The 23,619-nt window shown below is 59.5% G+C and overlaps 1 protein-coding gene and 1 long non-coding RNA gene across 3 annotated transcripts; both read left to right on the forward strand.

Annotated features, from left to right (window-relative positions):
• The first annotated feature begins 1,811 nt into the window (after positions 1 to 1,811).
• On the forward strand, positions 1,812 to 4,223 carry LOC141976627 (uncharacterized). 2 transcript variants are annotated; one of them, XR_012636143.1, is made up of 3 exons: positions 1,812 to 1,950; positions 2,985 to 3,065; positions 3,988 to 4,223. It is a non-coding gene; the product is annotated as an uncharacterized LOC141976627 (long non-coding RNA). The 2 variants fall into 2 exon arrangements; XR_012636142.1 differs by lacking the exon at positions 1,812 to 1,950 and adding an exon at positions 2,104 to 2,342.
• A 1,507-nt stretch (positions 4,224 to 5,730) lies between these two features.
• On the forward strand, positions 5,731 to 23,029 carry RELB (RELB proto-oncogene, NF-kB subunit). Its single transcript, XM_074937700.1, has 9 exons — positions 5,731 to 6,752; positions 7,453 to 7,610; positions 10,254 to 10,345; positions 13,845 to 13,976; positions 16,520 to 16,624; positions 17,383 to 17,598; positions 18,219 to 18,287; positions 19,502 to 19,579; positions 21,632 to 23,029. Exons 1-9 carry the CDS (start codon positions 6,024 to 6,026, stop codon positions 21,946 to 21,948), a joined length of 1,896 nt encoding a protein of 631 aa, XP_074793801.1. The 5' UTR covers positions 5,731 to 6,023; the 3' UTR covers positions 21,949 to 23,029.
• The last annotated feature ends 590 nt before the right edge of the window (positions 23,030 to 23,619 follow it).

The raw sequence follows: 23,619 nt of genomic DNA on the forward strand, positions 1-23,619 counted from the left end.
CCCCGGCCGGACCGTGCCACCTGCCTCCTCCCCCGGCCGGACCGTGCCACCTGCCTCCTCCCTTGCCCGGACCGTGCCACCCGCCTCCTCCCCCGGCCGGACCGTGTCACCCGCCTCCTCCCCCGGCCGGACCGTGCCACCTGCCTCCTCCCTTGCCCGGACCGTGCCACCCGCCTCCTCCCCCGGCCGGACCGTGCCACCCGCCTCCTCCCCTGGCCGGACCGTGCCACCCGCCTCCTCCCCCGGCCGGACCGTGCCACCCGCCTCCTCCCTTGCCCGGACCGTGCCACCCGCCTCCTCCCCCGGCCGGACCGTGCCACCCGCCTCCTCCCCCGGCCGGACCGTGCCACCCGCCTCCTCCCTTGCCCGGACCGTGCCACCCGCCTCCTCCCCCGGCCGGACCGTGCCACCTGCCACCTCCCCTGGCCGGACCGTGCCACCTGCCACTTCCCCGGCCGGACCGTGCCACCCGCCTCCTCCCCCGGCCGGACCGTGCCACCCGCCTCCTCCCCCGGCCGGACCGTGCCACCTGCCTCCTCCCCCGGCCGGACCGTGCCACCTGCCACTTCCCCGGCCGGACCGTGCCACCTGCCACCTCCCCCGGCCGGACCGTGCCACCCGCCTCCTCCCCCGGCCGGACCGTGCCACCTGCCACCTCCCCCGGCCGGACCGTGCCACCCGCCTCCTCCCCCGGCCGGACCGTGCCACCTGCCACCTCCCCCGGCCGGACCGTGCCACCCGCCTCCTCCCCCGGCCGGACCGTGCCACCTGCCACCTCCCCTGGCCGGACCGTGCCACCCGCCTCCTCCCCCGGCCGGACCGTGCCACCTGCCACCTCCCCTGGCCGGACCGTGCCACCCGCCTCCTCCCCCGGCCGGACCGTGCCACCCGCCTCCTCCCCCGGCCGGACCGTGCCACCTGCCACTTCCCCGGCCGGACCGTGCCACCTGCCACCTCCCCCGGCCGGACCGTGCCACCCGCCTCCTCCCCCGGCCGGACCGTGCCACCTGCCACCTCCCCCGGCCGGACCGTGCCACCCGCCTCCTCCCCCGGCCGGACCGTGCCACCCGCCTCCTCCCCCGGCCGGACCGTGCCACCCGCCACCTCCCCTGGCCGGACCGTGCCACCCGCCTCCTCCCCCGGCCGGACCGTGCCACCCGCCTCCTCCCCCGGCCGGACCGTGCCACCTGCCACCTCCCCTGGCCGGACCGTGCCACCTGCCTCCTCCCCCGGCCGGACCGTGCCACCTGCCACCTCCCCCGGCCGGACCGTGCCACCCGCCTCCTCCCCCGGCCGGACCGTGCCACCTGCCACCTCCCCTGGCCGGACCGTGCCACCCGCCTCCTCCCCCGGCCGGACCGTGCCACCTGCCACCTCCCCTGGCCGGACCGTGCCACCTGCCACTTCCCCGGCCTAGCGGCAAGTGCTAAAGTGACAACTTGCCCTCTGCAGGAGCCTCTGCCCTCGCACCTACTCAAAGCCGGTGAAAGGAATAAAGCCGGGCCCCCGAACCCCCCCAGCAGCTCACCAACGGGCTCCCCCAGGGCAGCGAGATCAGAAAAGCCTCGCAGGGGACTGAGACACAAACGGCGGGCGCTGCACGGCCCTGGGCTTGGGCCTGCCCTGGGTGCTCGCCACACCCCCGGCCAGCCCGGGCCCCCTGTCCCCGGCCCACCTCCGCGGGCCCCCCGCGCTCCGGGCCCGGGCACCACGTGTCTGTCCCTTCTGGCCGAGGCGCGGGCCCAGCTTCCGGCGGCCGGGGAAGAGCTGCCGAGCGGCGGGGGGGGGAGTCGGCGCCCCCCGCCCGGCCCTTCCCTGCCTCTGCAGGTGGCCGGAAGCGCTGCCGAGCCGGGAGCTGCGGGCAGGGAGGCGAGATGCGGGTGGCCCCGGCGGCGACCCCGGCGTGAGGGCCGCGGCCAGAGGGCCCTGGGCCGGCGAGAGCGCTGGCGGGTAAGGCCCGGTTCGGCCCGAGCTTCCTCCCGCCCGCGGGGCGCTGGTCCCGCCGGGCAGGGGGCGCGGGGCGCGGGCAGCGGGCGCTGGGCTGGCGGGGCAGGGGGTGGCCGGGCACGGGCCGCCCCGCTGCGCCGAGCCCAGCCGGAGCGGGCCGCCTTGCCCAGCGCGGGGCTTTCCCGTTTTACGGGGATGAGCTCACCAGGGCCCGTGGCCAATGGGGCGGCGGCCGCCGGCGGAGCTGGGGAATTCCAGAGCCGTCGCCTCCTCGCTGCCTCCCTGACTGGGGCTTTGGGGGAGCGAGCCCAGCGCGGGGAGCCGAGCGCCAGGCCCCGCCATGCGGGACACCAGGGGACGGCAGCCGCGGCCGGAGGAGCTGGCTCTCCCGCGGGGTGAGGGGCCGGCGCTGCAGGCGCGGGGCACGGAGCCGCGGGGCCGCTCTCCGGGGCAGGGGCGGCCCCTGCCAGCGTTGGGGAGGGTCAGGGGGGGATTGCAGCTTGGCCCAGGGGGACCCTGAGGCCTGGGGGGCGAGCGACCCCTGGGAGCGAGAGGGGCGTGCGGCAGGCGCCCCCGGGGGGATGGGGAAGGCGCGGGGGCGACCCCGGGGGATGGGGAGGGCGCTTGAGACGGTGCCCGCGGCTTTGCCGTCCAGCGCAGCCTCCCTCGTGTGAGCATCTGGGACCCTTCAATCGCTGCTTGGTGCCACCAGCCTGGCTTAGGCCCTCGCCTGCTCTGCCTGGCGCCCGGGACCCGGTCCCGAGCGCTGGGCTCTCTGAGTTGGTGCTTGGCTGGGGTTAGGGTCTCTCCTTGCTGTCTCTGCTCACAGCTGGAGCTTGGGGGGGGTGTCGCTGCCTTCTGGGCCAGGCGCTTGCAGAGCTCAATCTTTCTGGGATCTCCTAAGCACCTGCCACAGCCACAATCAGCAGGAGCCACCTGCTGATTCCCCTGCCAGGTGCTGTGTGGGGTGGCAGTGGGCGGGGCACAAGGCTGGTTGCTGTTGGTTGATGGGGTAGCAATGTGTCCTGTCTTTTTAGGTGCTGCTCTTCCAGACCCCGGCCTGGTCATGGCACATACAGCACAGGCCTCTGGTAAGGGAGCTGCAATCTCAGATGAAGGTAATCCCCTTCCCTGCTAAAACTGATAATGCTTCTGCCTTGGCTAGCACTGTCCATGGTCCAGGCATGGTACAGGAACGAGAGCATGAATCTGTCCAGCAGCCCCATCGCATGGGCAGCATCATTGCCCCCATTTTACAGATGGGTAAACTGAGGAACAGAGAGGCCAGACCATGGGGGGGGGATGGTTGGGGCATGGTGGCAAAGCCATGTTAGAACCCAGGAGTCCAGGCTCCTGGGCCTGTGCTCATTTATGCCAACTGTACAGCCTCCCCGCTCCCACGTCTGTAGTCTCCTTCCGCCATGCCTGGCTTGGGCCTGTTGGTGCTGCTCTCCCTCCCTTGACAGCATTGTCTCACTCCCTACCCTGATCTCCCAAAGGGGCTTGTGGAAATCATGCATTTCAGTCGTGTCCCTACATTTCCTCCCACTCCCCCGCAGCGGGGAGAATCTTGCACAGCTGCAGGAGTTCTGGACTTCAGCACTATCCCTTGTGCAGCTCTCTGGCTAAGGTATTATCTCTGCAGCCTGGCATGGACACCTCCCCCCACCCCCCTATTCCTCTCATCTGAGTTGGCACCTGCTGCTCAGTTCTCTGTTTCCTGGGGGAAGGGGCAGCTCTTGCTGGTTAAAAGCTCAGTTTGTACTTTCTCTGCAGGCTGAGTGGTGCGCCAGCAATCCCACAGAGCTGAAACTGCCACATTGCTCCCCTCTCCCTGGAGCCCCTTGAAGTCGGAGCGTCCCCCAGCATAGGGACCACCACAGTGCTCATGCACTTTCTCTGGGCTCTGCTGTTGTATGTCTCCAGCTGAGTGGGTGGCAGCCTTTACTCAGTCCCTCTCATGTGGGGAGGGGCTGGTTTGAGACGTAAACGTTTAAACATCTGAATTAGAAACACTCTTGCTTTCTCTTTCCTTTGCAGATGAATTAGGTGAGTGGACTCTGGGAAATGGGGGTACAGCAACCTCAGGTAAGTGCAAGCACTCTAGGCACATGCGAGTGCAGACCCTGTGCATAGGACCCTGGCTGGAGCAAAAGGGGCAGATATCATGTAAGTGTGGTCTGCAGCGGGAGGGGCAATGCAAGACAAATCCTGCAGTCCTTCCTCATGCACCCTCCCCATGAAGTCAATTCCAGAGCTTCAGCATTTGGGCCCAAAGAGCAGGTAAGAGAATACCTGGGAAATGGGACCACATACAAGCCAACAGCTTGGAGGCATGTCTCCTGCAGCATTCCAGGGATCCACCTGCACTCTTTCCAAACTGCTGAGGGGCCTGGCAGCCGGGAGAACAGCGAGCGTGGTACAAAGCTCACACAAGCTGAGAAGAGTTACCATTCCATACATCCAACTTCTAGGAAAACAGTGGGACGTCCTGGAATATTGAGACGCAAACAAGTACATTAAGAAATTCACCTCCGCTCCTGGCTCCTCAGCCAGCTTTCTGGCCATGGTACGATGTTTGTAGCCAAAAAGCCACTGCCCTGAGCAAATACCAGCTTCGTGCTCATGAGAGAGAAGAGGCAGTTCTTACCATGGCACAGGCTGTCTCTTTAAAGCGGGACCCACAATTAAGGGGGCTCTGTGAGAAACTGGGTTAGGACTTAAAAAAATTAATTGGTTAGTTTCAAAAAAAGGGAGTTAGTAATGTCCCTTGAATGGGGGCTCTGACCTAGTGGTAAAGCAGAATGGAAGGTCTGGTGTCGTTCTCTCCTTACGCTCTCTTAGGCTGATGCTTCTCAGGAAGGCCAGGTCCATATGCAGAGTTGCACCGGTTTAGCTGAAAGCATGCCACAAAGTGCAGTGTTTGTGTGGGGACACTTATGTCAGGTTCCACCTGGTTTAGCTTGCACTGATGCCTGCCATGTTCAGACTGAGGGTGGAAGAGGGTCTGCACGCAGAGTTGCGCTGATGTCTCTAACCTGATACGGCGTCACACCTTTACCTGAACTGGTGTGACAGAGACCTTTTTCGTAGATTCCAAGCGCAGAAGGAACCATTGAGATCGTGTAGTCTGACCTCCTGTATACCACAGGCCAGAGACTACAAGGCGCCCAGGGTGCTAGGGCTGCAGGGAGGTTGGGTGAGCAGTTCTAGTGGGGGGAGGTGCCTGAGTGTCAGGGCCATGGGGTGGGCAGGTGGGCAGGCCAGCTGATTGGGTGAGGGACCTGGGTGCTAGGGCTGTGGCCTGGCAGACTTAGTTGGTAAAGCATCTGGGCAATAGGGCTGTGGGGAGGGCGGGCCCATCAGGTGAGGCACCTGGGCAGCGTGGAGGGCGGGCTGATCAGGTGAGATGCCTGCACGCTAGGGCTGTGGGGAGGGTGGGCCCACTGGGCGAGGTGCCTGAGCACCAGGGCTGCGGGGAGAGCAAGACCCATCGAGTGAGGCACCTGGGCATCAGGTCTGTGGGGAGGGCGGGCCAACCTAATGTGTGAGGTGAGTGAGTGAGGGGCAGGGATGCCTAGGCAAGTGCTGTGAAGTACCTTGGCCAGATTTCCTGCTGCTTGGTACGTGAGCAGTTGCTGACTTCAGTGTAATGTGACCAAGTGTTATTCTTCAGTCAGGACTGGGGTGTTTCAGAGAGACCTGCTCTAGCTCGAACAGGAATGAATTCAGGGAAGCCCTGTGGCCCGTGTTACATGGGAGGTCAGACTGGATGTGCAGGATGGTCCCTTCTGGCCTCACACTCTTGGTCTCTGTGAAAGTGGGTGTGAAACACTCTCAGAACAGAGCAGGAGCACTCTGCCCTGGTGTGGCTGGTGCAGGCCCTGCAGGGCAGTGACGAAGCGGGCCCATTGCTTTTTGGTATCACCCGTGTATGTCCACTGACTCGCGCACGTGTACAGAGTCAGTTAAAGGGAGAAAGCTCGCAGTACAAACCTCTGAACCCTCCAGCCCTTGCCTGGGGATCTGGTGCCTTGTTTGCCTGGGCTGGCCCAGTGGTGGCCCTGCAGTGGTGCATGGATCCTCTCGGAGGCTCGAGCCTCTTCCTGCGTGTGCACATGGAGACTCGGCATTCAGAACAAGATCAGTTTAGGCCTGCCCTTTCCCCGGGTCTTGATAGGGCACTAGTGAGGGTGGAGGTTGGCCCACCACGGCTCTCCTCCAGCCCATTCCTAGCAGGAGGCCAGCCCGTCCCCCATCTCACCCTCTGGCTCTGTCCCCGTCCTGCAGAAATCATCGAAGAGTTAATTAAGGAGGATGGATTCCAGCCACAAGCCCTGCCCTTCCTCTCCAAGGCGTCTGCCAAGGGCACGGCCAAGCTGGTGCCCAGGGGTTCAAACCCAGCCGTTCCCACTGGGATGCTGAGGCTAATGGAGCCGACAGGACCTAGCCCACTGCAAGGCGGCTTGCCCTCCTTTGGCAGCTCCCATCCCACCGCGGCTCATGTCCTGCCACTGGACTCTCAGCCTCCCCTGCTCTCGCAGAGCCTCAGTAGCCTGCAGCTGACGCCCAGGCTGGTGCCCCGGGGGACGACTCCACCCCCTGCCAGCCGGCCCAAGTGGTCTTCGCCCATGCGCTCGCCAAAGGAGCAGTTGGAAGACATGCTGGAGCCTCCCAGGCTGGTGATCACTGAGCAGCCGAAGCAGCGGGGGATGCGCTTCCGCTATGAGTGTGAGGGCAGGTCAGCAGGCAGCATCCTGGGCGAGAGCAGCACAGAGGCCAGCAAGACCCTGCCAGCCATCGAGGTGAGTGTGGGGGAGGGGCAGGGGCCAGTCTCCGCACAGCAGGGAAAGGGGCTGGGGGAGGGTCAGGGCCAGCCTTGGGCTGCCTCTGCCTTGTGTGGTGGGGCCGACTGTTCCTCTATCTGTCCGTTAGTGCCCCCCTCACAGGAGAGGCAGGGACCGGGGACTTGCCCCACTCCCCTCGCTCTCTTCCTGGTTCTTGGCGCCCCACCGAGGTTGGGGGGAGGGAGATGGGAGGGATACCAAGGGCCCTGGTCGCTCCTGCTGAGTGCCCACGCTGCAGCAGTGCCAGCACCTTTGGGCTTGGAAGGGCCCTGTGACTGCCAAACCCTGCCTCTCTCTGCACAGTCCTGGCCAGCCTAGCACCGCAGCTGGTGGTGGCCATCCAGGGCCCTTCGCTCCCAGTGGCCAGGCCCTGCCCTCGGATTATCTCTGTGGGTTTTGTTGCCTTTTCACGCTGCCGCAGTCAGGATCCATGGCTGGAAAGTGGAGCTGGGCAGCCCAGCGGGCACAGGGTCGCTTGCGGGCTCTGAGCCGCTGAAGGGAGCGGCTGTGCCTTGAGCCCTGCTCCCTGTGGAGAGGGGTGGGCAATTTACTGGGCAGGTTAATTACACATAGCCCAGGCTTTGGGTTCACTCACCTCCATGGCGTGGCGGGGGATTCCCAGCATGGCCTTGGCTCTGATCTCTTGCTCTTTCCCCAGCTGCTGAACTGCCAGAAGATCCCTGAGGTGAAGGTGATTGCGTGCCTGGTGTGGAAGGACTGGCCCTACCGCATCCACCCTCACAGTCTCGTGGGGAAAGACTGCAACAATGGGCTCTGCGAGGTCACCCTGAGGCCCCAGGCCAACCCCAAACACAGGTACCAGCTCCCTGCTCGGCACAGGGACTCCAGGGCCATCGCCGGGGGTGCTGCTGCGGCCCCACATGCAGTGCAGCGGGCATGGCAGCTCCTCTCCATGCATGGCTGAGACCCAGCTGTGAACTGGTGCTGACAGAGCTCACGTGGGGACAGGGCGTGCCGCTCGCAGCTGGACACTGCGCTCCCCCTCGCCCTCTCTGCAAAGCTGAGGGGCTTTGAGGAACGCACGCAGAGGTGGTTTCAGGGTGGCAGTTACTCCCCAGAGTGCTCCCTCCATGATCTCCCCCACCATGTGATCAGCACCCAGTGTCCCCTTGGGGCAGAGTGGGACATCTCAGGCCACATCAACTGAACCGTTCCAAACCTCTCAGTTACTTCCACGTAAGAATGGCCATACCTGGCTCAGACCAAAGGTCCATCTATGACGGAGTCACAGGTCTGATGCTCTGGAACTGCTCTGTATGAAGTCAGCCAGGACTCTGGGTAGTGTGACTCCCTCATGGCACGCTGTCCAGGGCAAAGAAGCCCCCTCAACTATAGCCTTCCTGGTCTGACCTCGGAGCAGTCAGCATCCCTGTTCACACCATACACTCCCCCTTGGCGGGTCCACCTGGACGGGACCCCTGGGGAAGCCAGAGGGCCCTGCACCCCCACTCCACAGTCAGCAGTGACTCTCAGCCAGCATGTAAAACAGAAGGTTTATTAGTCAACAGGAACACAGCGTAGAACAGAGCTTGTTAGCACAGAAATCAGTGACTTTCAGCAGAGTCCATCTTGGGGGGGGGGGGGGGACGACCCCAGGCCGGACGTCCTGGACTCCCGTCTCTGAGTCCTAAACAGGAGACTGCCCAGCTTCCAGAGACCCCCCCCCCCACCTCCGACACGCCCATTGCCCCTCCTTCGGTCTTTGTCTCGCTTTCCAGGCAAAGTGTCACCTGGTCACATCCCCCGCCTGGGTCTCAGGTTACGAAGGGCATCGGCCATCACTTATGTGCAGGCAGCTGGAGCCTCTTCACCTGGCCCCGAGGGTCTCAGCAAAAGTCACACACCCTTATTCCCACCACCTAGGCATAGGTGCAATACACAGGGAAACTGAGGCACACACAGTATTCATGCAAAACACTAAGACTCACATAGGCTCACATGCAACGTAATAAGGAGGAAAACCCCACTTTGTCACACCATCTATTCCAGTATCCTGTCTTCCGATAGTGGCCAATGGCAGGTGCCCCAGAGCGAATAAACAGACCACGTAATCATCAAGTGATCCATCCCCTGTTCCCCATTCCCAGCTTCTGGCAAACAGAGGCTAGAGACACCATCCCAGCCCATCTTGGCTAATAGCCATTGATGGACCTATCCTCCATGAATAGACATTGGTGCCCCCAAGCAACTCGGTAACCTGATTGCGGCCAATGGGTCAGCTGAGGTGAGATCTCCCCACCCTATGGCTTCTGCCATTGTCCTGGTCTGGTGACAGAACAGTCCTCTCCCTGCCCCAGATGGGAAAACCGACCCCTAGCACAGCAGTTCTCAACAAGGAGTCTGGGGGCCCCTGGGGAACCATGAGCAGGTTTCAGGGGGTCCGCCAAGCAGGGTCAGTGTCAGACTTGTTTGGGCCCAGGGCAGAAAGCCAAAGCCTCACCACATGGTGCTGAAGCCTGGGGCCCTGAACCCCACCACCCAGGGCCCCATGCCACAGGGCACCACCCTGTGGCATGGGGCCCCTGGCAATGGCCCTGCTTGTACCCCCTAATGCCGGTCCTGGCTTTTATCTGCAGGAAACCAGTCGGTGCGGCACAGGTGGGCCGCGGAGTTTTTATAGCGTGTTGGGGGGGCCTCAGAAAGATAAAGGTTGAGAATGCCTGCTCTAGCAAATTGCCCTGGAGCTCGGGGGAAGACTTCATTCGCTTCAGAGGAAGTTAATTAGGCATCTGTTCAAGCTAAGCCAAAGTGAGGTACCGTGACACGACACCGGAGAAACCACATGAGGACTGCTCAGAACTCAGTGAGCCATGTGCCCACAAGAGCACTGTGAGGACCATTGGCACTGCCATGCAGGCATGTCCCTCCTCGGGGTGGATGCTCTGATTCTGGGGCAAGAGTGGCCTTGGCCTAGGGCAGCCACACCCAGAGCATCCTCTTGTGGCAGGCCATGACACAAGTGCACCTGCTTCTGTTTCCCCTCTCCAGTAATCCAATAACTTCACTTCAGACTTTTCTCGCTCAATAATACCCATCCTTGGGGCTGATCTATTACAAAAACCACAATTAGTTGAATCCCCAACAGAAATCCCATATTCCATTTCCCATACCCCGGGGGGGGGGACAGACATCCACAAGCCTCTGTCTCTGTTAAAGGTGCAGGCCACTCCCTTGCAGGCCTGGCAGGCTCTGGGCTCCATAAGTGAGAGCCTAAGGGAAGCAGGGTCATATCAATCTCCTGACCCCGATGGAAGGGTTGCTTTGGCTGAAAGGGGGGTGATGCCCAGGGCTTCCTGGGGCTGTGGTCCTGTGCAGAGGTGGGGTTCCTCTCGCATGGCCCCTGGCAAAGCGTTGCGTGGGCCATGGTGGCTGGCCATGGCCTTAGCCCCAGCCTTGCCCGCAGCGTCTCCAACACGTCTCTCCTTTGGTTCCCGGCAGTTTTAACAACCTTGGCATCCAGTGCGTGAAGAAGAAGGAGATCGAGGCAGCCATAGAGAAGAAGCTGCAGCTAGGGATCGATCCATTCAAAGGTGCGTGGCCCCAAGGAGCCCTGCCCCCCCGCTAGCCAGGCAACTCCATTGTGGAGTTAGATGGGTCAGGTACTGGATCAGGGTGTGACAGGTTGTCACCCCTGGGGTGCAGTTTGGGAGCCATGGGAACCATTGCACCCTTTTAGCCTCCCGGCTTGGCTGCCCTTTCCCGCACGGCTCTGTTGGTGACTCACAGCCTCTTCAGGCCCTGTGGTCACCCAACATGACAGCAGGTGGCGCCACACACCCAAACTGACTTACCTGAGTGCCTTACTCAAAGACAGGCAGGAAACAACAGCCAGTTTCCCAGCTTCTCCACCCTGCACCCTTGCTGGAGTATAAACCCCAGATTGTACCGTCTTGCACTGCACAGGGACGTGTACAATGTAAGCTCATAAAGTTTGCCCTCCCCTCAGTGTGGGAAGGATATGCACAATACGCTTGTGTTAACCAAGCTGAGATTGTTCCCCAGACATTTCACTCAAAGGTACACTGGCTTAGATAAAGCAAAAGCAAGCTTATTAACTCCAAAAAGATAGATTTTAAGTGATAGCAAACAAATCAAAGCAGATTACCTAGTAAGTAAACAAAACCTCAAATGAAGCCCAAGATACTAGACAGATCGGAAATGAAGTAGCAGTTTCTCACCCTGACTGGTGATAAGCCGGCTGCAGATTCTCAAGGCACAAGCAGGGCTTGCTTTGCAGCTTGGGCTCCCCACCCCGTTCCAAGTCCTTTTCTTTCGGAGCTTCTCTCAGATGTTGAGCTGTGAGGGGGTGAAGAATGCCAGATGACGTCACTCCCTGCCTTATATAGCTTTTCCAAATGGTGGGTACCCTTTGTTTCAAAGTTGGTTCCCAGACCAGTTTGTGGAAAAATACAGGTACCCAAAATGGAGTTCAGAGACATGCGATCTGGTCACATGCCCTTGCAGAGTCATAGCAACCATTACTTACAAGCTGGCCGAAATGTTTACAGGGCGGCTAAGCTATTCCACAGCCCATTGTCTTTGCTGATGGGCCATTAGCACTGTCTGGCTTCTTCATTGTTGTACCTGAAAGGCTGGCTGTGGGTGTTTTCCAAAGTAAGCCCATTTGAAATACAGATCCATAGTCAATATTTGTAACTTCAGATACAAAAATGATACATGCATACCGATAGCATAATCATATTCAGCAAATCATAACTTTTCCAATAACACCTCACATGACCCAACTTGTACAAAATGCATCATAATTGTGCCACAATCATATCTTAATAATATTACTATGATGAATATGGGATGCAGTGTCACACTCCGCGCCCCCCAATTCACAAGCCCAGGCTGGCCCTCAGAGCTGCCACCCCCAATGCATGCTCCTGCCCCACCCCCAAAGCTTCCAGAGCTGCTCCCCCAACACATCCCACCCAGAGCACCCCCCCAAGCTCCTGCGAGTCCCCCAGGTTCCCCTCCCCAATGCACACACCCACCCTGCCCTGCCTGAGTCCCCCTGCGCCCCCACACGCACCCACCCACCCTGATTCCCCCCAAGTCTCCTCCCCCACACACACCTGAATGCCGCAGAGCCCCCTGCCAACACTCGTGTTCATCCTACCTCCATTGCCCCCAGAGCCCACCAACACACACACACACACACCCCGCCACCAAGTCCACCCAGGGCCCTCTCCTCAAACACAGGCACTCACTCTGACTTCCCTCCAGCCCAACCACCCCCACTGTTTCCAATGGACTAAAGGGCTGTCACGGAGCCCCAGAATCGGGGCTACACCCCCAGCTCTGGAACAGCCTCCTGGAGGAACCCGTCAGTGGGCTAGGCCCCCCAGGGATCTCACTCATCCTCCAGGGCCAGCCATGTAGCCTCCTTGCCTCCGAGACTGAACTTCTGGGCTGTAGCCCTCCTGCCACAGCCCCCTACTGCAGGGACTGACACCCCCAGCAGCATTTGCAGGGACGCCTGGCAGAACAGTTGGGTTTATTGGTCCCTGGAGCCCAGCATGGGACATCCCCAGGTTCTTGCAGAGACATGGAGGTTAAAGCATTGTCTGGCCTGGTCAGCCCAGGCCCAGCCAAGCTGGAGTGATCCCCATGGCCAGGCTCTGTCTCTCTTCCCGTCTGATCTCCTTGGTCAGTCCCCAGATGAGAGCCCCAGCTCCTTCCAGAGCTGGCTCTTACCCCCCACCTCCCCATCCTTTGCTCTCCAGCTGGGGGTTCTGCTCAGCTCCCCTGCTGAGAGGTCGGGAAATCCAGCTCTCTCTGGGGTGCTGGTTGTTAGGTGTCAATGCCCTGATGACTGGATTTGCCATTATCCTTTTGGATTCTCCATTGATACAGAGTTGGTTTCAGCCAGTCCTTTTCCAATGACCTGTTCTCTGTGTCTCCGCAAAAATAAACACCCTTTTCCCCCGACCCAGTTAACTATGCAGCACATAGGGCTACCCACTATTCATACAAAACATTGTGAAAAATTCCCACTTTGTCCCATCTCTTCCCCTTTGAGACTGAACTGAGTGGGGTCACTTTGGCCGGTGACCTGGGGAAGTTCAGGTACCTCTTTCAGTGACAAAGCATCTGATATAACATTGGCACTCCCACTAACATGAGTCACTTCCTTATCATAATCTTGGAGGATCAGACTCCAGCTCAGAAGCTTGGCTTTAGCCCTTTCCATTTGATGTAGCCGCGTTAGAGGACAGTGGTCAGTATACACGGTAAAGTGCCACGCAAATAGACACAGCTGCAGCTTTTTAAGGGCCCACCCAACGGCCAGGCGTTCCTTCTCCATGGTAGCATAGTTCTGCTTCCGGGGCAGCAGTTTCTTACTCAGGTATGCAATTGTGTGTCTCTCCCCCATAGCATTGGCTTGCATTAGCACCACGCCCAGCCCTGTGTCTGAGGCATCTGTGAACACCAGGAAGGGCTTGTCAAAGTCTGGGTTTACTAGAACTGGATCCTGGCTTAGAGCCTCCTTCGACGAACAGAGAGGCCCCTGGCACTGCTTGGTACAGACCACCTTGTCTGTCTTACCATTTTTTGTACAGTTTAGTGATGGGAGCTGGTAGGGAGCTAAAGTGGGGTACAAACCTTTGGCAGCACCCCACCATCCCAGTAAAGGTCTGGGCCTGTTTCCTGGTTTTGGGGCAGCCGGTGGAGGGATGCCAAGAGAGGGGTGATGGGGGAAAAGTGATGGGCTGGGAGAATGAGCTTTGCAGCCGCATTCTGCACAGCACAGAGCAGAGCGAGGATGCATGTGTCAAGGCCGGAGAGAAGGATGTTGAGGTGTTCAGGACACGAGATGCTGAGAACCTGAAGGAGTTTTAGCTCTGGAGGGATGGGAAAGGCAGGATCTTTGAGATGTTCTGCAGAAAGAATTGGCAAGACTTGGACACAGCCTGGCTTGGCTCAGCTTGGGGCATAGCTCTGGGATGGCTTTCCAAACTCTGTAGGGGTGCTCTCCTCCTGGAGCCTCAGGATGCTGAATGCCCCGCTCTCTCTCTGCAGCTGGCTCCCTGAAGAATCACCAGGAGGTGGACATGAACGTGGTGAGGATCTGCTTCCAGGCCTCATATCAGGAGCCCTCAGGACAGATCCGGCACCTCAACCCCGTCCTCTCTGAGCCCATCTTTGACAAGAGTAGGTAGCTGGGCTGTGGCAGGGGAGGGCGGGGCGGAGTGGAACGGGGCGATGCAGGGGGCCATGGTGATGCCAGAGGAGGGAATGTGGTCAAAACCACTTTCCCTAAGATGACAGAGTGCTGGACAGAGGGCAGGGTCAGCACTGCAGCTGTATCCCTGCACGTCTGGACACCCAGCCTGGGCTGGGGACTGCGGGGGGGGATGTTTCTGAGGGAATGGAGACTCACTGCAATAGCTCAGCCTACCTTGGCTGAGTGAGAGAACAGCGTCACTAGGCTGGAGCCTGCCAGGGCCCTGGCTGAGAGAACCAGGCTGGGCAGTCAAGTGCTGTGTAGGCTGTTTGTATTGCCATGGTGTGTGTGCCAGGTAACCTCCTGCCGGATGGGCAGTTTGGGGCAGGGCTGGTATTGCAGCGGTGCCCTGGTGGGACTGGGCAGCCCCGTGCTGGACGGGCCGTTTGGGGCATTGTAAGCTTTCAGACTCACCCGGTGGCACATCCTGCTGGTCGTCCTTGGGAATTAGCTCCATTTCCAGCCCAGAGCACCTTCTGCAGGCCAGTGGTCCACCTTACCACTGGCCCTCCCAGGACCCAGTGCCCTTGCCTTGGGTGCTGCCCCCTGGCAGTACCCCCACTCCCTGGGTCTCCCCACCCCATGGAACCCTCACCCACTATCCCCACATCATAGCTACTGCCAGTCACCATCTAGCCCCGCACTCTGGGGCCAACTGCAGTGTAAAAGTCAATCATCACAGGCAACAAGGGGTTTGGACTGGCTGCCTTTACCCACCCTCAGGCTGCCCCTCTGCAACCCCAATACCTATATGGGCCTGGGGAGTTGCTGGCCTAGGGCTTCCCAGTTCCTGAGGCCTTTCCCCAGCCCTGCCTCACTCTAGGTCCCCTAGGTGAGTTCCCCCACGGCCAGGCCTGTCTCTCTCTCCAGCCAGAGAGAGTCTGAATCATAAATATCAGGGTTGGAAGGGTCCTCAGGAGGTCATCTAGTCCAACCCCCAACTCAAAGCAGGACCAGGACCAATCCTCCCCAGATCCCTAAATGGCCCCTCAAGGATTGAGCTCACAACCTTGGGGTTAGCAAGCCAATGCTCAAACCACTGAGCTATGCTTCCCACACAACCCTTCTGGCTGCCAGCTGGGCCCTGATTGGGGTGTGGCCCAGCTGCGGCTACTTCCCCACTCAGCCCAGCTTCTAGCCTACAGCCCTCTCCAAGGGCTAGCTTTTCAGCCCTTCAGGGCAAGAGCAGGTGACCGTCCCACTACAGGCATGGTTCGTATTGCAGCAGTGCCATGCAGGGACTGGGCAGCCCTGTGCCGGACAGGCTGTTTGAGGCAGGGCTGGTATTGCAGCGGTGCCATGCAGGGACTGGGCAGCCCTGTGCCGGACAGGCTGTTTGGGGCAGGGCTGGTATTGCAGCGGTGCCATGCAGGGACTGGGCAGCCCTGTGCCAGACAGGCTGTTTGAGGCAGGGCTGGTATTGCAGCGGTGCCATGCAGGGACTGGGCAGCCCTGTGCCGGACAGGCTGTTTGGGGCAGGGCTGGTATTGCAGCGGTGCCATGCAGGGACTGGGCAGCCCTGTGCCGGACGGGCTGTTTGGGGCAGGGCTGGTATTGCAGTGGTGCCATGCTTGGTCCTATATGGATTAGTAGGAAGAGATGGTGTCTGCACTTGAGAGCTCACACTAGGGACGGGACATGTGGAGGTGCTGGGAGTGATTGTTAGCGCCACATTTAACCGGTATATAGGATCTGTTCCCAGTGGCCCTGGCCATCTCCTGTCCCCATGGCAGATGGGGGCTCCTGGGGGGATCTGAACAAGGAGACGGGAGTGGCTTACAGGCGAATTCGTGGGCAGCCGCCAGCCTATCCACTGGTGTGCATTAGTGCACTCTGCTTGGAGGAATGGCAGCCCACCTCCTGTGTGTCATGGGCCCTGCACTGCCAATGGCTGATGGAGGCTCTTGTGGGCATTCGGAGCAGGCTGCCAGCACCGTGAGGCTCTGGGTGGCTGTGGGGTGCAACACAGTGACCATGTGAAGTCTGAGATGGCTGCAGATTTGTGACTGGCATAACCTGGTGCTTGCCTGGCAGCAGCACCATGTCTGTTCCCTGGCACAGGGCACCCCCACCTGGTCCCAGAGCTGACGCCACCCAGGTCAGGCAAATAACCACAATGAATTTTTACAAGTGTCAGCATAGCCCCATTGGCCTTTTCAGAGGCTGCGGGTCCCCCATGCCTGCTGGCCAGCCCTGCATGGTAGGGCAGGGATGGAGGTGGGATGCCTCATTCCTGCCGGCCAGCCCTGTATTGTGGGGCAGGAGTAGAGGGGGGGGATCCCCCATGCCTGGCCAGCCGTGTGTGGCAGGGGAGGGATGGGAGGGTCCCTCGTGCCAGCCAGCCAGCCCTGCATTGTGGCGGGTAGGACAGGGTGGCTCCCTGATACCAGCTGGCCCCATGTGGCAGGGGAAGGACGGAGCAGGGCGTGGAGATCTGTGTGGTGGCTGAACTGAGTCTTGGCATATGCAGAATCCACAAACACATCAGAGCTGAGGATCTGCCGGATGAACAAGGAGTACGGGCCCTGCACGGGTGGGGAGGAGCTCTACCTGCTCTGCGACAAAGTCCAGAAAGGTAACGGAGGGGAAGGGGGTTAGCGGACTGGGGCGGTGGGAGGGGGTCTGCTAGAATGGGGGGTGGGAGGAGGCATGGAGCTCTGGTGGAAGGGGCTGGGGGGGGCAAATGGGCTGGTTCTGGAGCCCTGCTACACCGAGAGGCGAGGGGAGGTGATGGTGTGGGGCCTTTGGGGGGCACATGCTCACTCAGAAGTTTGTAGAGCTCAAGGCCAGGAGGACCCATTAGATTAGCCAGTCTGACCCCTGCATCGCACAGGCCGTTGCATTGCACGGAACTGCCCTGTGCGGCGCCCAAGGACATAGTTACACCAGAGGGTTTCAGTCCTCGGACACTGTGCTGCTGACAGCCACAGGCAGAGGACTGGAGAGACCCAGGTGCCCCCAGGCCCCTGCCACGGCAGAGAGTTGATGAGATGAGACGTGGCCAGCTGATCTATACCTGTCAGCCGGGAAAGGTGAAATGCCCCAAGGTCCTGTCAGTATGATCTGGGGGGGAGGATTCCTGCCCTGCTCCAAACCTGGAGGTTAGCGTGACCCTGAGCAAGTATGTGAGACCCAGCAGCCAGACAAGTAGGCAGGGAATTCTCTGTGCTACCATACTGTGTGGGCCTGGGGTCTCCTCCCATAGCAGCTGAATCTGGGCCCCAATCTGCCCTCGGGGGCTCTGTCCCCAGCTCCTCCCACCCAACCCAGTCTCCCGGAGCACCCCCTTGCCTGCCAGTCAACTCCCCAGCCCTCACCCTGCGTCCCCTGCAGAGGACATTGCCGTGGTCTTCCGGAGGGACGCGTGGGAGAGCAAGGCGGACTTCTCGCAGGCCGACGTGCACCGGCAGATAGCCATCGTCTTCAAGACACCCCCGTACCAGCACCTGGACATCCTGGAGCCGGTGGAGGTGGAGGTGTATCTGCAGCGCCTGACAGACAGCGTCTGCAGCGAGCCCTTCCTTTTCACCTACCTGCCCAAGGACCACGGTAACCGCCACCCCATAATGTCCTTCACAGCCCTTTGGGGAAAGGGGAGGGCCCAGAGCAGCCCCCCAGGGGAAGGGGCATCAGGGGAGCCCAGAGCAGTCCCCGCCAGACACAGCCCCTCATGGGTAGAGGGGTTGGGGGGCCCAGTGGCGCCCCTGCCAGTCACAGCTCCTGAGAGCGAGGGGGAGGACTGGTCACAGTCCTTTGGGGGTAGGGAGGGTCAGAGGGGCCCAGCACAGCCCCTGCCAATCATAGCCCTGTTGGTGGAGAAAAGGGGTCATGAGACCCCAGAGCAGCTTCTGCTGCTCACAGCTCCTTGGTGGGGACCAGAGCAGCCCCCACCAATCACAGCCTTGTTGGGAGGGATGGGGGGCATGGGAGCCCAGAGCAACCACCATCAGTCACAGCCCCGTTGCGCGGGAGCGGGAGAACAGGTCACAGCCCCTCAGGGAAAGGGGAGTCAGGGGGCCCCAGAGCAGCCCCTGCTAGTCACAGCCCCACAGGGTGGAGCAGGGCACGTGCCCAGCTGGTGCCAGGCAGGTTTTGGGAGCCTGTGGGCAGAGGTCTGTGTCAGTTTCCCATGGTTCAGGCCACACCCTCCTCTGCCTCAATCTCTACAGACACGTATGGGGTGCACATGAAGAGGAAGCGGGGGATGCCCGATGTCCTGGAGGAGCTCTCAGCGTCAGGTGAGCGTGCGGGCCTCACGCCAGGGCAGGCTGGGGGGCTGTGGGGATCAGGCTGGCTTGGGCCATGGCCCTTGCAAGAAGCTCTTGGCTCCTGGGCTGGCTCTGCCCATGCCAAGAGTGACTGATGGCTCCAGCCTGGGCGCTGGAGTTTCCAGTGGGATGGGATGAGGGCTTGGGTTCCCAGCTCTGCCTCTGGCCGGCTGGGGAGTCACTCCCCTCGGTGTGCCCCCATCTGCAGAACGGCACCAGGGATCTGACTCCTTGGCAGAGCACTTGAAAAGGTAAAAAGAAAAAGAGTACTTGTGGCACCTTAGAGACTAACAAATTTATTTGAGCATAAGCTTTCGTGAGCTACAGCTCACTTCATCGATGCATGCAGTGGAAAATACAGTAGGGAGATTTTATATACACAGAGAACATGAAACAATGGGTGTTACCATACACACTGTAACCTGAGTGATCACTTAAGGTGAGCTATTATCAGCAGGAGAGAAAAAAAAACCTTTTGTAGTGATAATCAAGGTGGGCCATGTCCAGCAGTTGACAAGAACGTGTGAGGAACAGTAGGGGGGAAATAAACATGGGGAAATAGTTTTACTTTGTGTAATGACACATCCACTCCCAGTCTCTATTTTGCAAACTGGACACCATTAAATTAGGCTTGAATCCACACTGCTCAGCGTGACGGCCTGATCCCCACCCTACTCCACACCACGCAGCGTAATGGTCTGATCCCCTCCCCCCCAATCCACACCGCTCAGCATGACGGCCTGGTCCCCCACCCCGTCCACACGGCTCAGTATGACAGCCTGATCCCCCCCCCATCCACACTGCTCAGCATCATGGCCTAATCCCCCCTGCACATCCACATTGCTCAGCTTGACGGCCTGGTCCCTCACCCTGTCCACACGGCTCAGTATGACAGCCTGATCCCCCCATCCACACTGCTCAGCATCATGGCCTAATCCCCCCTGCACATCCACATCGCTCAGCTTGACGGCCAGTCCCCCACATCCCCTGCTCAGAGTGACGGGTCGATGGAGTGCAGCCTTCAGACACCTGCTGTCTGAGGGGACGGGGGAATCTTGCAGGGGCTGCTCCCATCAGGCTTGCTGCCACAGTCATAGGCGGCTTTTGGCTCCTTCGGGTGCCCATTGCGGGGCTAGGTTGTGCCCGTGCTAGGGCACTGTGAAGTGCCTTCTCTTGTCCCTTAGACCCTCATGGGATTGAAGCCAAGAAGAGGAAGAAGAAGCCAGGCTACATGGACCATTTCATCACGCCCCAGACAGCAGGTCAGTTGTCTTGTCTTGTGTCAGGATGTGGATGGGCACGAGGCTGGCTGGTGCCCCTGAGCAGGGACCCCCCATATGGTGTATTTGTCTAGGGGGAGTGCAGTGTTCCCTTCCTACACATGGGAGGGAGCAGATGAGGCCCAGGGGGTGCTATGACCCCCTCCACACTGGGCAGGAGGAAGGTGGGGGCATCCAGGGGTCACAGTGACCCCTTTCACATGACAGGGGCAGGTTGGGGCATCTGGGGTTGGCATAATGAACTCCTCCACATGGGGGAAGATGGGGGGAGCCTGAGGGGACACACTGATCCCCCATGTGGAGACCTGGAGGCACAATGATTCCCACACTTAGGGGGCAGTGGGGTTCTGCGGAGCCCCTTTTCATGGGTGGCAACGATGTCAGAGCCTCAGCTCCGAACTCCTAGTGGAACCAATGTGAGCTGGGGTGCTCTGGCTCCCTGAGAATTAGCCCAAAGGTGTCCTGAGCTGGGCCCCCCCTGCTGGAGCCCCCAAGGCATTGCCCTCTGCTTCCCCAGGCCTGCAGCACTGCAACCCAGCTGGCCAGGTACGTCCCCAGGAGCCCTCCAGTGACTGCACTCATCGCTGGTGTCACTCCCCACTGTGATGGGATCCCTGGGGTGCAGCCTGGGACTGTGGGACCACCGTGGCCTCTTAACTCTCCAGCCTGGGTTGTCTCTCACAATGCTTTGCTAGTGACAAGCAGCAAACCTCTCCAGGCAATGTGATCACTCGGCACAACTGCACGTGGAGCCCCCACACCCAGCTTGATTGCATGAATGGTCCCAGAGCCACTCATGAATCACACAGAGAAGGGCACCAGCCCAATCCCCCCAGCTCCCAGAATATACCTTGGGAATATACCATCTTGCACTGCTCAAGATGCTTTCTTGAGCAATGCAAGTATATTAATTGGTTCACCTCTTCATCAATGGAAAATGGATATACACCAGCCTCTATAAATCTGAGCAGATTTACCAAACACTTCAGGCAAATACACTGGTAAAGATAAAGAATGAAACAAGTTTGACTACAAAAGATAGATTTTAAGTGATAGGCAAAAAGTCAGAGTTAGTTACCAAAATAAAACGTAAGCACACAGTCTAAACTCTCAACCCTATTAGTCTGGGCAACATCTAGATTAAGCAGTTTTTCTCACCGCACTGGATATTACAGTTCATAGTACACAGGTTTCACCCTTGAAGCCTGGGCCAGTCTCCTCTGTTGGAGTCTTCAGTCTTCTGAGAGTCCTTGTTGCTTGCAGCATAGGTGGGGGGAGGAGAAAGACCAAGCATGGTACCACTGTGTTCTATTTTATACCATTAATCCATGTACTTGGAGGACACAAGTGATGACTGCATGGCTGGTGGGCACTGCTGAGTCACCAGGCAAGGTTGAGCAATTCCCCTAGTGTGACCTTGTGTAAGTGAGTCATTGCATTGTAGCTCCCTTGCTGGACAATGGCTGGTGGTGTCTGTTCAGAACCCACTTGGGTGTTGGTTATCTCCTTTGTCGTTGTCTCTGGAGAGCTAGTATCTGGATGCTTCCCAAACCCATAGCATATTTTAGTGAAAACCATACAAGGCAATTCTTATAATTTTATATGCATTAATGATACACACATTTAGATGGAACAATGGGTTTCAGCAGGTCATAACCTTTCCCATGATACCTCACAATACCTGCTTTATATGATCACAATTATATACAAAATGATTAATATGAAGGTTACAGGGTATTGCCCCAAGATATAGAGTGTCACACCCATCATGTCCCTGCCTTGGCCCAACCCCAGGTATTGACTCGCTCCAGCCCAGACTGGTGGCTAGACATGCTGGCAAGGTACAGGCTGTTCCCCTTGGGGGGAGCCTGTCTGGCCACACTCCCACTGCCCACCCTCTGCATGGCAAGCCAGCCTCCCAGGAGGATGCCCGTCTCTCTTCCCTGTCATCCCCAAGGCAGCCTGGGCACCATGCTGCATTCCTGGGGGAACAGGGCTCGCTAGCTGACTGAGCCATTCCTGTTCTGATTGCAGAGGAAGGCTTTGCCCTCCACCCCAGCCTGGAGCACATCACGGTGCCTGAGCCCTTCGATTTCTGCCTGGGCCAGGACTACACCACCTACAGCTGCCTGAACCAGAGGGACATGCTGCCTGCCGCCTGCTCTCCCATGGAGCTGCCAGGCTGCCTTGGCCCAGAGTTCCTGTTGGATACCTACAGCCCCGCACAGAGCAGCCCTGCCCCGTTCCTGGCACCTGGGGACAACTCTGCGGGGGACATTGAGGGTACAGCCAGTCTGGTTGGAAGTAACATGTTCCCCAGTCAGTACAAGGAGGCCTATGAGCGGGCATAGCTGGGCATGAGGTTGGGAGACGTGTGAGGAGCAGTCGAGCCTTGTTTCAGACCTGTCCCGGTAGGGAGCCCCTTGCTCTAGCTGGGCAGGGCCTGGAGATGGAAGGACTGGGCCACTTGGCTTGTTGGCAGAGCTTCCCGGGCCTCCCAGCAGCAAGCACAAAGGAGACTGCTTGTCACTGCAGGGCCTACCTCCACAGGAGACCAGCTGAGACCAAGGGGCATGGAGAGAGAATGACAGCACCGCCCTCCCCTAAGAGTGTGGGCCCTGAGGAGTGTGGCTGCCTGGGAATGCTCCACCTGCAACTGGAGTTCCACATCCCAGCCTGTCCAATTCCACCTCCGAGCAGCCTCCTCACTGTCGGCATATTCACTCTGCAGTTCCCCTTGCTGAACTCCCTCCAGGGGCTGAGGTGCTGGCTCGCTGGGGCAGGACCTGGCCAGAGGGGCTCTGTGGGGGCACTGTGCCCAGGTTTGACTGCATAGGCTGCTGCAGGGGTTCACGCTTTGCACTATATTTATAGGGGTTAGTTGTAGCCAGCACTTCCCTGCCATAAATGAGGTCACCTCATGGCAAAGGTCAGGGGGGCAAACAAATGTGGCAGGGGTACACAGTCACTGTCTGGCCCCCAAATCCTGGCCGGTCAGGGCGGAAGAAATTTAAGGTCTGCTCCTGCTCCCGTTGTAGCCAATGGCCAGGCTCCCCTGGCCAGAGTGAGGACAGCTGGGCCACTGGCTTTGCTATTAATAAGGGGACAGTTTGAAGATCTTCCTGAAGGCCATGCCTTGTGCAGGCTGGATGCCCCGTCCGCAGCAGTCCCTGCACCTGCTGACCTGAGGAGGGTGGGACTAGAGCACAGCCTCACACCTGGCAGTGCCGAGATGCCAGCTGGAACGGAGCCACTGGGGAACTGGGAGCCAGGACACCTGGGGTCTGTCCCCAGCTCTACCACTGACTCACTCTGTGGCCCTGGGTAGGTCACTCACCTCTGTGTCTGTTTCCCAAGTTGTAAAATGAGGGTGATGCTGCTCACCCACCACCCAGGTGTGTTGTGACGGATGGTAATAAAAAAACAATACAAATACTTCTCTACTGTCTCATCCTGAACCCATTTACGAGCCCCTATATCACCTCTAGACGGGGGGCACATTGCACTGTAGTGATAGCACCCAGCTCTAGGGTGCAACGCAGCAAACATCTTGTAGCAACAGCATGCCGCAACTGAGGGCGGGATGCAATTTAACTGTGGGGTGGGGAGATGAGGAAACTGAACAGAATTACCCAGGCTCTGGGCATTAATATTACTTATCTCACACATCCTCCACCCAAGCAGCACTGGTAAAATACTGACACGGAGGGCAGAGCGCCCCACACAGAGCAATGAGGCCTGATGCTGCTCAGCCTGTGAGTGCTGAGAGGCTGGCAGCACCAGGTGCTAAGTCAGCAGGTGAAGTGCCCAGAGACCCCAGTGTAGCCCAGGCTAACACTGGCTCTGTGCCCCTGTAGCAGCTAGCTCATGTAGAGAGATTTGTGCTGCTGCTGCTCCTCCTAGAGCACTTCCCCGCAGGCTGCTAGAAGTTGCATCATTGCCAACTGGGTGCATCATTCTGCTCGCTAGGAGCAAAGTCTTGTACTGTTAACCCAAAGAGAATTCTAGGTGGCTCTCCCCAG

This window comes from Natator depressus, chromosome 23 (genome assembly GCF_965152275.1).
Source record: "Natator depressus isolate rNatDep1 chromosome 23, rNatDep2.hap1, whole genome shotgun sequence".
NCBI classification, from domain to species: Eukaryota; Metazoa; Chordata; order Testudines; family Cheloniidae; genus Natator; species Natator depressus.

Bases quoted from the DNA above. Each gene is read 5' to 3' on its own strand.
- RELB (XM_074937700.1), top strand. From the start codon at position 6,024: ATGGATCCTCTCGGAGGCTCGAGCCTCTTCCTGCGTGTGCACATGGAG. The intron at 6,753-7,452 runs GTGAGTGTGGGG...CTCTTTCCCCAG, and splicing joins AGACCCTGCCAGCCATCGAG to CTGCTGAACTGCCAGAAGAT. The intron at 10,346-13,844 runs GTGCGTGGCCCC...CTCTCTCTGCAG, and splicing joins AGGGATCGATCCATTCAAAG to CTGGCTCCCTGAAGAATCAC.